Raw genomic sequence first — 16075 nt, 5'->3', positions numbered from 1 at the left:
TTGGACTTTCAAAAGGCTTTTGACAAGGTCCCACACAAGAGATTAGTATGAAAAATTAAAGCACATGGTCTTGGGGGTAATATATTGACATGGAGAGAGAACTGGTTAGCAGAGAGTCGGGATAAACGGGTCCTTTTCAGAATGGCAGGCAGTGACTAATGGGGTGCCGCAGGGCTCAGTACTGGGACCCCAGCTATTTACAAAATACATCAATGATTTAGATGAAGGAATGAGTGTAATATCTCCAAGTTTGCAGATGACACTGAGCTGTGAGGAGAATGCTAAGAGGCTGCAGGGTGACTTGGTTAGGTGAGTGGGCAAATGTATGGCAGATGCAGTATAATGTGGATAAATGCGAGGTTATCCACTTTGATGGCAAAAACACAAAGGCAGAATATTATCTGAATGGCGGCAGATTAGGAAAAGGGGAGGTGCAACGAGACCTGGGTGTCATGGTACATCAGTCATTGAAAGTTGGCATGCAGGTACAGCAGGCGGTGAAGAAGGCAAATGGTATGTTGGTCTTCATAGCTGGGGGATTTGAGTACAGGAGCAGGGAGGTCTTACTGCAGTTGTCCAGGGCCTTGGTGAGACCTCACCTGGAATATTGTGTTCAGTTTTGGTCTCCTAATCTGAGGAAGGACGTGCTTGCACTTGAGGGAGTGCAGCGAAGGTTCACCAGACTGATTCCCGGGATGGCAGGACTGACATATGAGGAGAGACTGGATCAACTGGGCCTGTATTCACTGGAGTTTAGAAGGATGAGCGAGGATCTCATAGAAACATATAAAATTCTGACGGGACTGGACAGGTTAGATGCAGGAAGAATGTTGCCGATGTTGGGGAAGTCCAGAACCAGTGGACACAGTCTAAGGATAAGGGGTAACTTCTTCACTCAGAGTTGTTAACCTGTGGAATTCTCTTCCGCAGAGAGATGTTGATGCCAGTTTGTTAGATAGATTCAAGAGGGAGTTAGATGTGGCCCTTACGGCTAAAGGGATCAAAGGGTATGGAGAAAAAGCAGGAAAGTGGTCATGAGGTGAATGATCAGCCATGATCTTATTGAATGGTGGTGCAGGCTCGAAGGGCCGAATGGGCCTACTCCGGGACCTATTTTCTATGTTTCTATAAAAATGATCTTGCTGCATTTTTGCAACTCTGTGGGACAGGAGGAATGGGGAATGTGCTCATTTGTTACCAGGGTATTTATGTGCATTTACAGAGCCAGCATTATCAAATTTGGTTGATGGGTCTCTTAAACGCTAATGAGACAGCAGAAGAAGGGTCCTTGTCTGACCTTGTTAGAGCTTGACTGCTTAATGAGCTCTCCACCTTCGCTTTGCCACACACGATTATGACAGATTAATGAGAAGCTTGTCTTGGCTGTCACAATCAAATTGAATAAATAAAATCATTAGCTCGATTCTTTCGTCTATCTTTCCATCAAAGGGGTTACGTCTGCTGAAATTTCGGTGATAAAGGGTGATACTTGTACAACGATGGTCACCTGTGTTTACAAATGGAGCCTGTTGTGAAGAGGACAGGCAACTTATTTAACCCTTGTGATTGCTGGGATTTAAGAGACTTGGTGTAATTGCACTGGGCATATCAATGGAAGAGTTGCAGATTGCCTGTCCTCTCGAGTGATCTTCAGCTGCATGTTGCAGCCCATACCATCTGGTTGTAGTCCTTTTCTGCAATCAGAATCAGAAATTTGTCACTGCACCTCCGTGGTCAATGAAATTCTCTGCTTAAACAACTTTGCCTTGCTGCTTTTCTTCAGTCTCCTGAAGAACCAGTCTCTCCAACCACGCTTGTGTATCCCCTCCATTAATCTTTATTCTTTCCTCCTCAGCAGTATACTCTTAGCTTGTGAATTACTTTGAGACGTTTGAGGTATGATGTCTGAAAGCAGAGTACCATTGCTCTGACAGTACTGTCTCAAGTGACAGCATTTGAACTTATTGTATACAAACGATAGTTTTACTCATTATTGTATCTTTTTGGTATTTTATCGGAACAGGAGTAGGTAATTCAGTCTTTCGATCCTGCTGCACCATTCAGTCAGATCATTGGTGAACTGTACCTCAGCCATCACTGCACCATGTCTATTGATACAATACCCTTACCGAACCACAAACTATGTATCTTGGTCTTGAAAGCAGTTTCTCTCTTCCATATTATTTTTATGCTAGTTAAACTCTTGGTTACAGTTTCTCTTGCAGTAAACTTTTGTATGTAATGCTTCACTACTGTGAGGGTAGAGTATTTTGGTGAGATCACAGATCCATCCATTTTGTCTATTAATCCAGTCATTCAGTTCATTTCCAATGAGAAGTCCTTTGCAAAACATAAGCTTGAAAGTCTGAAGATGCAGGAACTTGACACTCTGCTATTTCCAGTCCTTTTAAGGTTGTCCATTTGACCAAAAGTTTGCTCTAAGTTTGCCCTTGAATGGGACGTGTGGGCAGCACGTTCACTTATGCCATCGTCCTCTCTCAGCAAGGACAGGCAGGTTGGTGTTGGAAAAGAGACACTATACAGTTTAATTTATAATGTTCTTGCATTAGGTGAAATTCTCTTCGTTGAATGAGGAGTTGAGAATCACTGCTTTTTAAAATGCTGTCGGATAAAATGTTGACTGCGGACACCCTTGCAAGTAATTGTATTCTTTGCAGAGGAATTTTCCCATGTGAGGGAAGAGGTTCCAGTTGAACTAGTGGAGGCACATGTGAAGAAGGTACAAGAGATGGCCCGGTCTTCTGGAAAAGTGGATCCTGCCTACGGTTTGGAAAACAGTGGCATTGCAGGCACTGCTCCGGAGGAACCAGAGAAAACTGGTGAGTTAAGATGACTACTTTTTTTTTCCTGCATGTCCAGACTGTAATATTGGAGACAAGTGCCCCAACCACCCTCAGCAATTTATGTGCGATTTGTGATGAGTCATTGTGACTTGAATCAGAATAAGTTGTCTTCTACCCGTATTTTCACTCCTCTTCTGGTTTGCTTTGGAAGAGATGTAGAAATGTGCAAAACGGGAAAAGGCTGGTCCCAAGGGTCACAAAATTCTACGCTTTTTTCCCTTGCTCATATGGTCGCTCTTTCATTACCCTGAATTATTAATTTTTTTTTTGCCAAAAAGGCAGATTCAGCTCTCACTTGTTGAACTTGTTGACACTGTGTCTGATGTTTGCCTGGACAAGTAGATGTAACTATGGTTATGGGCCCTACTCATGCAGAGTTCACCACAAATTTGCGAGTTCAAATCCCTTCATGGGACATTGTGCGTTTGAATTCAGTAAATCTGGTAATTTGTGGGCTGTCACCAGAAGAATGGAAACTGATGCATTGATATAAAAACACAATATAAGAGAACAAGTAGGAGCAGGAGTCGGCCATATGGCCTTTCGCGCCTGCTGCGCCATTCAGTAAGATCATGGCTGATCATTTGACCTCAACTCCACTTTCCTGCACTATCCCCATATCCCTTGATTCCCCGAGTCCAAAAATCTATCTCCCCTTGAATATACTCAACGACTCAACATCCACAGATCTCTGGGGCAGAGAATTCCAAAGATTCACAACCCTCTGAGTGAAGAAATTCCTCCTCATCTCGGTCTTAAAGGGTCGACTCCTTATCCTGAGACACTGCCCCCTAGTTCTGGACACTCCAGCCACGGGAAATAACCTCTCGGCATCTACCCTGTCAATAAGAACATGAGAAATGGGAATAGGAGGAGGCCATATGGCCCCTCAAGCCTGCTCTGCCATTTAATACGATCATGGACTCGGGTCCACTTCCCTGCCCACTCTCCATAGCCCCTTATTCCCTTATCGTTTAAGAAACTGTCTATTTCTGTCCTAAATTTATTCAATGTCCCAGCTTCCACAGCTCTCTGAAGCAGCGAATTCCACAGATCCACAATCCTCAGAACAAATTCTCATATCCGTTTTAAATGGGCGGCCCCTTATTCTAAGATTATGCCCTCTCGTTCTAGTCTTCCCCGATCAGTGGAAACTTCCTCTCTGCATCCATCTCATCAAATCCCCTCATAATCTTAAACATTTTGATAAGATCACCTCTCATTCTTCTGAATTCCAGTGAGTAGAGGCCCAATCTTTCCTCACATGTCAACCCCCTCATCTCTGGAATCAACCATGTGAACCTTCTCTGAACTGCCTCCAAAGCAAGTATATCATTTTGTAAATATAGAAACTAAAACTGTATGCAGTCTTCCAAGTGTGGCCTCACCAATACCCTGCACAACTATAGCAAGACTTGCATGCTTTAATACTCTATCCTCTTTACAATAAAGGCCAAGATTCCATTGGCCATCCTGATCACTTGCTGTACCTGCATACTATCCTTTTGTGTTTTATGCACAAGTACCCCCAGGTCCCGTTGTACTGCAGCACTTTGCAATCTTTCTCCATTTAAATAATAACTTGCTCTTGGATTTTTTTTTCTGCCAAAGTGCATGACTCCATACTTTCCAACATTATACTCCATCTGCCAAATTTTTGTCCACTCACTTAGCCTGTCTATGTCCTTTTGCAGATTTTTTGTGTTCTCCTCACACACTGCTTTTCCTCCCATCTTTGTGTTTTGGCAAACTTGTCTACGTTACACTCGGTCCCTTCTTCCAAGTCGTTAACATTGATTGTAAATAGTTGGGGTCCCAGCACTAATCCCTGCAGCACCCCACTGGTTACTGATTACCAACTCGAGAATGAACCATTTATCCCTACTCTCTGTTTTCTGTTCGTTAGCCCTTCAGAATCTTGTATGTTTCAATGAGATCACCTCTCATTCTTCTAAACTCGAGAGTGTAGGCCCATTCTGCAAATCTCATCAGAGGACAGCCCTCTTATCCCTGGAATCAATCTAGTGAACCTTCATTGCACTGCCTCCAAGGCAAGTATATTCTTCCTTGGATAAGGAGACCAAAACTATGCACAGTACTCTGGTTGTGGTCTCACCAAGACCCTGTACAATTGTAGCAGGACTTCCTTACTCTTCTACTCCAACCCCCTTGCAATAAAGGCCAACATGCCATTTGTCTTCCTTATTACTTTCTGTACCTGTATGCTAGCTTTCTGTGCTCCTTGCACAAGGACATCCAAATCTCTCTGAACACCAACATTTAAAAGTTTCTCACCATTTAAAAAAAAATAGTTTGTTTTTCTATTCGTCCTACCAAAGTAAATGACCTTACATTTCCCCACATTATACTCCATCCTGCCACCTTGCCCACTCACTTAACCTGTCTCTATCCCTTTACTCTTTGTGTACTCCTCACAGTTTACTGTCCCACCTAGCTTTGTGTCGTCAGCAAACTTGGATACATTACATTTGGTCCATTCATCTCGGTCATTAATATAAATTATAAATAGTTGAGGACCCAGCACTGATCCTTGCGGCACCCCACTAGTTAAGCCTGCCAATCTGAAAAAGACCTGTTTATACCTACTCTCTGTTTTCTGTCTGTTAACCAAACCTTTATCCGTGCTCCTTTCTTACCCCCAACCCCATGAGCCCTTATCTTGCATAGCAACCTTTTATGTGGCACCTTATCGAATGCCTTTTGGAAATCCAAATATATTACATCCACTGGTTTCCCTTTATTTACCTTACTAGCTGCATGTTAAAAAAAAACTCCAGCAAATTTGTCAAACGATTTCCCTTTCATAAAACCCTGTTGACTCTGTTCAATGTGCCCTGATACCACTTCTTGAACAATGGATTCCAGCATTTTCCTGACTACTGAAGTCAGGCTAACTGGCCTGTAGTTCCGTCATTTCTTGAATAGCTGGGACCATTCTACGATCTAGGGAATTCTGGAAGATCAAAACCAATGCATCCACTATTTCTGCAGCCACCTCTTTTTAGAACCCTAGGATGTAGGCTGTTGGGTCCAGGGGATTTGTCGGCTTTTTGTCAAGACAGATACAAAATATTTAAAGTCTCTCATTTCCTTGTTCTCCAAGATAATTTCTCCTGTCTCAGCATCCAAGGGACCAATGTTAAACTTTGCTACTACAGGGTCGCTTCCTTTTTAGATATTTGTAGAAGCTCTTGCAATCTCTTTTTATATTTCTTGCTTATTTTCTCTCGTATTCTATTTTTTCCCTTTAATCAGTTTTTTTTGGTCATCCCTTGCTGGTTTCTGAAACTCTCCCGATCCTCAAACGCACTGCTATTCTTCGCTACATTATAAGCTTTTTCTTTCAATCTAATTCTATCCTTAACTTTAGTTAGCCACGAGTGGATCACTTTTATTGGAGTTTTTGTTTCTTAATGGAATGCATATTTGTTGAGAATTATGAAATATTTATTAACATGCTAGCCACATAAGAACATAAGAATTCGGAACAGGAGTAGGCCATCTAGCCCCTCGAGCCTGCTCCGCCATTCAACAAGATCATGGCTGATCTGGCCATGGACTCGGCTCCACTTACCCGCCCGTTCCCGGTAACCCTTAATTCCCTTATTGGTTAAAAATCTATCTATCTATCTGTGATTTGAATGCATTCAATGAGCTAGCCTCAACTGCTTAATAAAGATGAAATAGCGCATTTGGAAAGCAGTGACAGGATCAGTCCAAGTCAGCATGGATTTATGAAAGCAAAATCATGCTTGACAAATCTTCTAGAATTTTTTGAGGATGGAACTCGTAAAGTGGACAAGGGAGAACCAGTGGATGTGGTGTATTTGGACTTCCAAAAGGCTTTTGACAAGGTCCCACACGAGATTGGTGTGCAAAATTAAAGCACATGGTATTGGGGCGAATGTATTGACATGGATAGAGAACTGGTTGGCAGACAGGAAGCAGAGTCGGGATAAACGGGTCCTCTTCAGAATGGCAGGCAGTGACGAGTAGAGTGCCGCAGGGCTCAGTGCTGGGGGCTCGGTGCTGGGACCCCAGCAATTTACAATATACATTAATGATTTAGTTGAAGAAATTGAGTGTAATATCTCCAAGTTTTAGGTGACACTAAGCTGGGTGGTGCTGTGAGGAGGATGCGAAGAGGCTGCAGGGTGACTTGGATAGGTGAGTGGGCAAACGCATGGCAGATGCAGTATAATGTGGAAAAACATACAGGCAGCCTATTCAGAAAAGGGGAGGTGTAACGCAACCTGGGTGTCATAGTACATCAGTCATTGCAAGTTGGCATGCAGATACAGCAGGCGGTGAAGAAGGCAAATAGCATGTTGGCCTTCATAGCGAGGTGATTTGAGTATAGGAGCAGGGAGGTCTTACTGCAGTTGTACAGGGCCTTGGTGAGGCCTCATCTGGAATATTGTGTTCAGTTTTGGTCTCCTAATCTGAGGAAGGACTTTCTATTGAGGGAGTGCAGTGAAGCTTCACCAGACTCACTCCTGGGATGGCAGGATTCACATATGATGAGAGACTGGATCGATTGGGCCTGTATTCACTGGAGTTTAGAAGGATGAGGGTGGATCTCCTCGAAACATATATAAAATTCTGACGGGACTGGACAGGTTAGATGCAGGAGGTATGTTCCCGATGTTGGGGAAGTCCAGAACTGGGGACACAGTCTTAGGGGTAAGTCATTTAGGACTGAGATGAGGAAAAACTTCACTCAGTTGTTAACCTGTGGAATTCTCTGCCACAGAGTTGTTGATGCCAGCTAATTGGATATATTCAAGTGGGATTTAGATATGGCCCTATGGCTAAAGGGATCAAGAGTATGGAGAGAAAGCAGGAAAGGGGTACTGAGGTGAACAACGAGCCATGATATTGAATGGTGGTGCAGGCTCCAAGGGCCGAATGGCTTACTCCTGCACCTATTTTCTATGTTAACAAACCCAGCCTATCCAATCTGTCCTCATAACTAAGATTCTTCATTCCAGGCAGCATCTTAGTAAATCTCCTCTGCACCCTCGAGTGCAATCACGTCCTTCCTATAATACGGCGACCAGAACTGCATGCAGTACTCCAGCTGTGGCCTAACCAGAGTATTGTACAATTTAAGCATAACTTCCCTGCTCTTGTATTCTATGCCTCAGCCAGTAAAGGCAAGCATTCCTATGCCGCCTTAACCACCTTATCTACCTGGCCTACTTTCAGGGATGTGTGGACAAGCACTCCAAGGTCCCTTTGTTCATCGACACTTTTAAGTGGCTTACCGTTTAATGTGTATACTCTTTCCTTATCAGCCCTACCCAAGTGCATTACCTCACACTTCTCTGAATTAAATTCAGTTTGCAACTGTTCTGCCCACCTGACCAATAAATTGATATCCTCTTGCAGTCCATGACTTTCCTCTGCATTATCAACCACAGCGAATTTTAGTGTCATCTGCAAACTTAATTTTTCACCCTATATTCAAATCGAGAATATTGATGTACACCACAAAAAGCAAGGGAACCAGTACTGAGCCCTGCAGAACCCCACTGGAAACATCCTTCCAGTCAGAAAAACATCCATCAACCTTCCCACCTCGAAACCAATTTTGGATCCAACTTGCCACTTTGCCCATATAGGACCTTATCAAATGCTTTTCTAAAGTCCATCTACACTACATCGTGCGCACTACCCTCATTGACCCTCCTGGTTACCTGCTCCTAAAAAAAAATTCAATCGGGTTAGTCAAACACGATGTTCCCTTAACAAATCTGTGCTGACTGTCCCTAATTTATCCTTGCCTTTCTAAATGTAGATTTATCCTGTCTTTCATGATTTTTTCCAATAATTTTCCCATCACGAAGGTTAGGCTGACAGGCCGTAATTACTCGGCCTATCCCTTTCTCCCTTCTTAAACAAGGGTACCACATTAGTGGTCCTCCAGTCCTTTGGCACCATGCCCAAATCCAAAGACGAGTGGAAAATGATGGTCAAGGCCTCTGCAATTTCCTCTTTTACTTCGCTTAACAGCCTGGGATGCATTTCATACGGGCCTGGGGGCTTAGCTATTTTCAAAGCTGCTAAACCCCTCCTCTCTCACTCTGTTTATCTCATGCAGAATTTCACACACCTCCTCGATGGCAGTATCTGCATTGCCCCTTTCCTTTGAGAAAGCAGACGCAAAGTATTCATTAAGAACCATACCAACAACATCTTCCGCATTCACACAAACATTACCCTCATGATCTCTAATAGGCCCGACCTTTTCTTTAGTTATCCTCTTGCTCTTAATATATTTATAGAACATCTTTGGGTTTTCCTTCATTTTACTTGCCAAGAATTTTTCACGTTCTCTCTGAACATTCCTAATATCCTTTTTAATTTTATCTCTGAACTTTCTATATTCCTCAAGATTCTACAGTATTTAGCTGTTGGTAGATGACATAAGCTTCCTTTTTTTTTCTTTATCCTCCCCTGTAAGTCCCTTGACATCCAGAGGACTCTAGAATTGTTATTCCTACCCTTTTTCTTTAAGGGCACATGTTTGGCCTGAGCCCTCCAGACCTCCTTCTTGAATGCCCCCCACTGTTCAGACACCGATTAACCTTCAAGTTGCTGTTTCCAGTCCACTGTGGCCAAATGACTCCTCAATATAGCAAAGTTAGTTTTTCCCCAATTTATTCTTGGTCTATCCTTATCCTTATCCATAACTAACTTGAATCTGACTGAATTATGGTCACTGGCACCCAAGTGCTCTCCCACTAATACCCTTTCCACCTGCCCAATTTCATTCTGAAAAACTAATTCCAAAAACGCCCCCTCATGTTGGGCTTATTACATACTGATTTAAAAAGTTCTCTTTAATGTATTTCCAGAAGTCCGCACCCTCTATACCCTTCACACTATATTTGTCCCAATCAAAATTAGGGTAGTTAAAATTTCCTCATTACTGTCCTATGGTTTTTGGACTGCACAGAAATTTGTCTACATATTTGCTCCTCTATCTCCCTCCCACTGTCTGAGGGTCTATAATACACGCCCAGCAGTGTGATCGTCCCTTTTTTATTTTTCAATTCGACCCATATGGCTTTATTTGATCCCTCTAACTTATTATCCCCCCCTCACCGCTGTAGTAGTTTCTTTAATCAATACCACGACCCCCTCCCCTTTTTCCCCCCTCTCTTTTGTCTAAAAATCCTGTAACCAGGAATATTGAACTGCCAAACCTGCCCCTCTTTCAGCCATGTCTCTGCAATGGCTATACCCTGTACTATCATTCTCCCAAGTGTCTACCTGTACACTTAGCTCATCTGCCTTATTCACTGTAAGCCTTGCATTCAAGTATGCAATTTAGCACAGGAAGACCTCCTTGTTTCCTCTATTACAGATTCACTTTCTAAATTCTTGCTATCCAATTTCAGCTTTACTTCCTTCCCTATGGAATTTGTTTTCCGGTTCCCATCCCCCTGCCAAGCTAGTTTAAACTCTCCCCAACAGCACGAGCAAAACTCCCCGCGAGGATATTGGTCCCGGCGCTGTTGAGGTGCAACCCGTTCGGTTTGTTCAGTTCCCATATTCCATCAGAAGCGGTCCCAATGCCTCAGGAATTTAAAGCCCTCCATCCTACACAAGCTCTCCAGCCATGTGTTCATCCTCTCTATCCTTCTATTATATTCATTAGCATGTGGCACCAGTAGGAACCTGGAGATTTCTACCTTTTGAGGTCCTACCCTTTCATTTTTCTCCTCGCTCCTTAAATTCTGCAGGACCTCATTCCTCTTTCGACATGTTGGTCCCGATATGGACCACGACCTCTAGCTGTTTACCCCCTCGCTCCAGAATGCATCCGTTCTGTGACAAAATTGACCCTGGCACCAGGGAGGCACCATACCATCCTGGAGGCACATCTAGGGTCACAGAATAGCTTCTCTATTCCCCTAACTGTTGAATCCCCTACCACTATAGCTCTCTCATTCTTCGTCCCTCCCCCATTCCCCCCGCCTCCCCGTGCAGAAGAGCCACCTGTGGTGCCTTGGTCTTGGCTCTGGCTGCACTCCCCAGAGGCACCATTGCCCTCACCGGTGCTCAGAAGAGAATACCGCTTGGAAAGCGAGATGGACTCACGGATGGCCTCCTGCACTACCTGCCTAGTGTTCTTACTCCGTCTGCTGGTCACCCACTTCCCTTCTACCTGCATGCTTTTACGCTGCGGGTGACCACCTCCTAAAACGTGCTATCCATGTACCTTTGAGCTTCGCGGATGCACCGCATTGACTCCAGCTGCCGCTGAAGCTCCGAAACATGGAGCTCGAGTAGTTGAAGCTGGAGACGCCTGCACATGTGGTTGTCAAGGCTGTGCGAAGCATCCAGGACTTCCCATTTGCCACAAGATGCGCAGTCGACGACTGAGGTGCCCTGCCATCCCTCTAATTAGAATAACAGAAACATAGAAATTTACAGTGCAGAAGGAGGCCATTTCGGTCCATCGTGTCCGCACCGGCTGACATAGAGCGGCGCGGCCCTAAAGGTTACATATAAACCTATGAACAATGACGGAAAGGCAAAGAGCATCCAACCCAACCAGTCCGCATCACACAACTGTGACACCCCTGATACTGAAACATTTTACACTCCATCCCAACCGGAGCCATATGATCTCCTGGAAGAGGCAAAAGCCAGATTTAAAAACCCAGGCCCATTTAGGGAGAAAAAATCTGGGAAAATTCCTTTCCGACCCATCCAGGCGATCGAAACTAATCCAGGAGATCATCCTGGCTATATTCTATTCCCTGCAGTACTTACCATTATATCTGCACTGTCCAACAAAAGGTCATCCAGTCTAATCCCAATTACCAGCTCTAGGTCTGTAACCCTGCAGGTTACTGCACTTTAAAGTGTCCATCCAACCATCTCTTACAAGTGGTGAGGGTTTCTGCATCCACCACTCTTCCAGGCAGCGAGTTGCAGATCCCCACAACCCTCTGCAAAAAGCAAGCCCCCCCCCCCCCCTCAAATCCCCTCTAAACCTTCCACCAACCACCTGAAAACTATGCCCCCTCGTAATAGCCCCCTCCACCAATGGAAATTAACCCTTACTATCCACTATGTCCAGGCCCCTCAATATTTTGTACACCTCCATGAGGTCTCCCCTCAACCTCCTTTGTTCCAAAGAACAAACCCAGCCTACCCAATCTGTCCTCATAACTAAGATTCTCCATTCCAGGCAGCCTCTTAAATCTCCTCTGCACCTTCTCTGGTGCAATCATGTCCTTCCTATAATACGGTGACCAGAACTGCACGCCAGCTGTGGCCTAACTAGAGTATTATACAATTTAAGCATAACTTCCCTGCTCTTGTATTCTATGCCTCAGCCAATAAAGGCAAACATTTCATATGCTGCCTTAACCACCTTCTCAACTGGCCTACTTTCAGGGATCTGTGGACAAGCACTCCAAGGTCCCTTTGTTCATCTACACTTTTAAGTCTCCTACCATTTAATGTGTATACCCTTTCCTTATTAGCCCTACCCAAGTGCATTACCTCACACTTCTCCGAATTAAATTCAGTTTGCCACTGTTCTGCCCACCTGACCAATAAATTGATATCCTCCTGTAGTCCATGACTTTCCTCTGCATTATCAACCACACAGCCAATTTTAGTGTCGTCTGCAAACTTCTTAATCTTACTCCCTATATTTAAATTTAAATCGTTGATGTATACCACAAAAAGCAAGGGACCCAGTACTGAGCCCGACGGAACCCCACTGGAAACATCCTTCCAGTTACACAAACATCCATCAATCATTACCCTTTGCTTCCTACCTTATCTAATTAAAAAGAGAGGGAGCAATACTTAGCAATCAAACGGCCAGCCACTTACCTGCCCGTACAATGACTGTGAACTCCTCGCCAGAAGTCAACTGCTCGCCTACCTCTGGCCCTCCTTTTCCTCGGACCCCTGTCTTCCAGAAGTCTCTGGCCTCTTTGACTCAACGAGGTCGGAGCCGCTCTGGTCGAGGCCTCTCATTGCTAGAGTTGAGGCCGCTCGGGTCAATTGCATCTCAGCTCGATTGCCTCGCTACGGTTGACAATTGTCTCTGTTCCCAGCAGCAGTTATTGCTTTTTAAAAACCTGCTATTGATGGTTATGATTTAGATCAGCATATCTAATCTTAAGTTTGGCTTGCATTGAATCTGAATCACTCAGATGGCTCTGGCCACTGTTGGTGCAATGGGAGGAATTTTTCTAACTTTGCTTCTCCTCCCCTGCTCGTAAGAACATAAGAAATGGGAGCAGGAGTAGGCCATTTGGTCCCTCGAGCCTGCTCCGCCATTCATAAAGATCATGGCTGATCTGATCATGGACTCAGCTCTACTTCCCTGCCTGCTTTCCAAACCCTTTACTCCCATAGCGCTCAAAAATCTGTCTATCTCTGCCTTAAATATATTCAGTGACCCAGCCTCCACAGCTCTCTGAGGCAGAGAATTCCATAGATTTGTAACCCTCTGAGAAGAAATTTCTCCTCATCTCAGTTTTAAATGGACGGCCCTTTATTCTGAGACCATGTACCCTAATTTTAGTTTCCCCTTTGAGTGGAAGTATCTCCTCTGCATCCACCTCGTCAAGCCCCCCTCATTATCTTATATATTTCAATAAGATCACCTCTCATTCTTCTGAACTCCAATGTGTATAGGCCCAACCTACATAACCTTTCCTCATAAGTCAACCTCCTCATCTCCAGAATCAACCTCGTGAACTATCTCTGAACAGCCTCCAATGCAAGTATATCCTTCCTTAACCTATCCAAGTCACTCTGCAGCCTAATAGCATCCTCCTCGCAGCTCACACTGCCACCCAACTTAGTGTCATCCGCAAATTTGGAGATACTACATTTAATCCCCTCGTCTAAATCATTAATGTACAATGTAAACAGCTGGGGCCCCAGCACAGAACCTTGCGGTACCCCACTAGTCACTGCCGCTCGTTCTGAAAAGTCCCCATTTACTCCTACTCTCTGCTTCCTGTCTGCCAACCAGTTTTCAATCCATGTCAGCACACTACCCCCAATCTCATGTGCTTTAACTTTGCACATTAATCTCTTGTGTGGGACCTTGTCGAAAGCCTTCTGAAAGTCCAAATACACCAACTGGTTCTCCCTTGTCCACTCGACTGGAAACATCCTCAAAATTCTTGAAGATTTGTCAAGCATGATTTCCCTTTCAAATATCCATGCTGACTTGGACCGATCATGTCACCTCTTTCCAAATGCACTGCTATGACATCCTTAATAATTGATTCCATCATTTTACCCACTACTAATGTCAGGCTGACCGGTCTATAATTCCCTGTTTTCTCTCCCTCCTTTTTTAAAAAATGGGGCTACATTGGCTACCCTCCACTCCATAGGAACTGATCCAGAGTCTATGGAATGTTGGAAAATGACTGTCAATGCATCTGCTATTTCCAAGGCCACCTCTTTAAGTACTCTGGGATGCAGACCATCAAGCCCTGGGGATTTATCGGCCTTCAATCCCATCAATTTCCTCAACACAATTTCCCGACTAATCTTGTGCAGTCACCTTTTATGTGGCACCTTACCGAATGCCTTGTGAAAATCGAAATACACCACATCCACTGGTTCCTCCTTATCCACCCTGCTTGTTACATCCGCAAAGAAATCCAGCAAATTTGTCAAACGTGTTTTCCCTTTTATAACATCATGCTGTGACTCTCTGCTTGATTGAATCGTGCTTTTCCAAATGTCCCGCTATTGCTTCCTTAATAATGGACTCCAGCATTTTCCCAACAACACATGTTATGCTAACTGGTCTGTGATTTCCTGCTTTTTGTCTGCCTTTTTTAAATAGGGGCGTTACATTTGCGTTTTTCCAATCCGCTGCGACTGCCCCAGAATTGAGGGAATTTTGGTAGATTGCAACCAATGCATCCACTATCTCTGCAGCCACTTTTAAGACCCTAGGATGTGAGCCATCAGGTCCAAGGGACTTGTCTGCCTTTAGTCCCATTATCTTGCCTCATACTACTTGATTAGTGATAGGGTTGTGTTAAGTTCCTCACCCCCGATAGCCCCTTGACTATCCACTGTTGGAGTATTTTTAGTGTCCTCTACCGTAAAGACTGATACAAAATATTTGTTCAGAGTTTCTGCCATCTCCATGTTCCCCATTACTAGTTCCCTGGTCTCGTCCTCCAAGGGACCAACATTTATTCTAGCCACTCTTTTCCTTTTTATATACCAATAGAAACTCTTGCTATCTTATATTTTGTGCTAGTTTACTTTCATAGTCTATTTTCCCTTTCTTAATCAATTTTTTTTAGTCATTCTTTGTTGGCTTTTAAACACTTCCCAATCTTCTGTCCTCCCACTAGTTTTGGCCACATTGTATGCCTTTGTTTTTAATTGGATACCATCCTTTATTTCTTTTGTTTGCCACAGATGGATATCTTTTCTCTTGCACCTTTTCCTCCTCACTGGAATTCTTGAGAGTTGTGAAATATCTCCTTAAATGTATGCCACTGTTCATCAACCGCCCTACACTTTAATCTATTTTCCCAGTCCATTTTAGGCAACTCTGCCCTCATACCTTCATAGTTTCCTTTATTTAAGCTTAGTGCGCTGGTTAGAGATCCAACTTTCTCACCCTCCATCTGAATTTTAAATTCAACAATACTATTATGATCACTCATTCCAAGGGGATCCTTTGCTAGGAGATTGTTTATTAATCCTGTCTCATTACACAAGACCAGATCGAAGATAGCCTGCCCTCTGGTTGGTTCTGTTACATACTGCTCAAAGAACCCATCCCTTATGCACTCTATGAACTCTTCATCTGCTCTATCCTCCTATTTCTGTATACACTAGCTCGTGGCACTGCGAGTAATCCGGAGATTGCTACCTTTTGAGGTCCTGCCTTTTAATCTCACTCCGAGCTCCCTAAACTTTGCAGGACCTCATCCCTCCTCCTACCTATGTCATTGGAACTGATGTGGACCACGACCTCTGCCGATTCACCGCCCACCCAGAATGCCCTGCAGCCGTTCAGTGACATCCTTGACCCTGGCACCAGAGAGGCAACATACCATCCTGGAGTCACGTCTGCGGCCACAAAAACACCTGTCTGCTTCCCTGACTATCGAATCCCCTACCACTATAGCTCTCTCATTCTTCTTCCTCTCCCCCGTGCA

General features: G+C 44.1%; 1 protein-coding gene across 7 annotated transcripts in view; it reads left to right on the top strand.

Moving 5' to 3' along the window:
• Window positions 1-16075, top strand: part of LOC139276526 (SWI/SNF complex subunit SMARCC1-like) — a 257461-nt gene that overhangs the window by 128379 nt on the left and 113007 nt on the right. For all 7 annotated transcript variants that reach the window (XM_070894634.1, XM_070894638.1, XM_070894637.1 and 4 more), the window contains one exon: window positions 2679-2840. In XM_070894634.1, coding sequence (XP_070750735.1) covers window positions 2679-2840 — 162 coding nt within the window. The remainder of the gene's footprint in view (window positions 1-2678; window positions 2841-16075) is intronic.

Source organism: Pristiophorus japonicus, chromosome 1 (assembly GCF_044704955.1).
Source record: "Pristiophorus japonicus isolate sPriJap1 chromosome 1, sPriJap1.hap1, whole genome shotgun sequence".
Taxonomy (NCBI): Eukaryota; Metazoa; Chordata; class Chondrichthyes; family Pristiophoridae; genus Pristiophorus; species Pristiophorus japonicus.
Note: the sequence above shows the minus strand (reverse complement) of the source record. Positions and strands in the feature narration are given on the sequence as shown.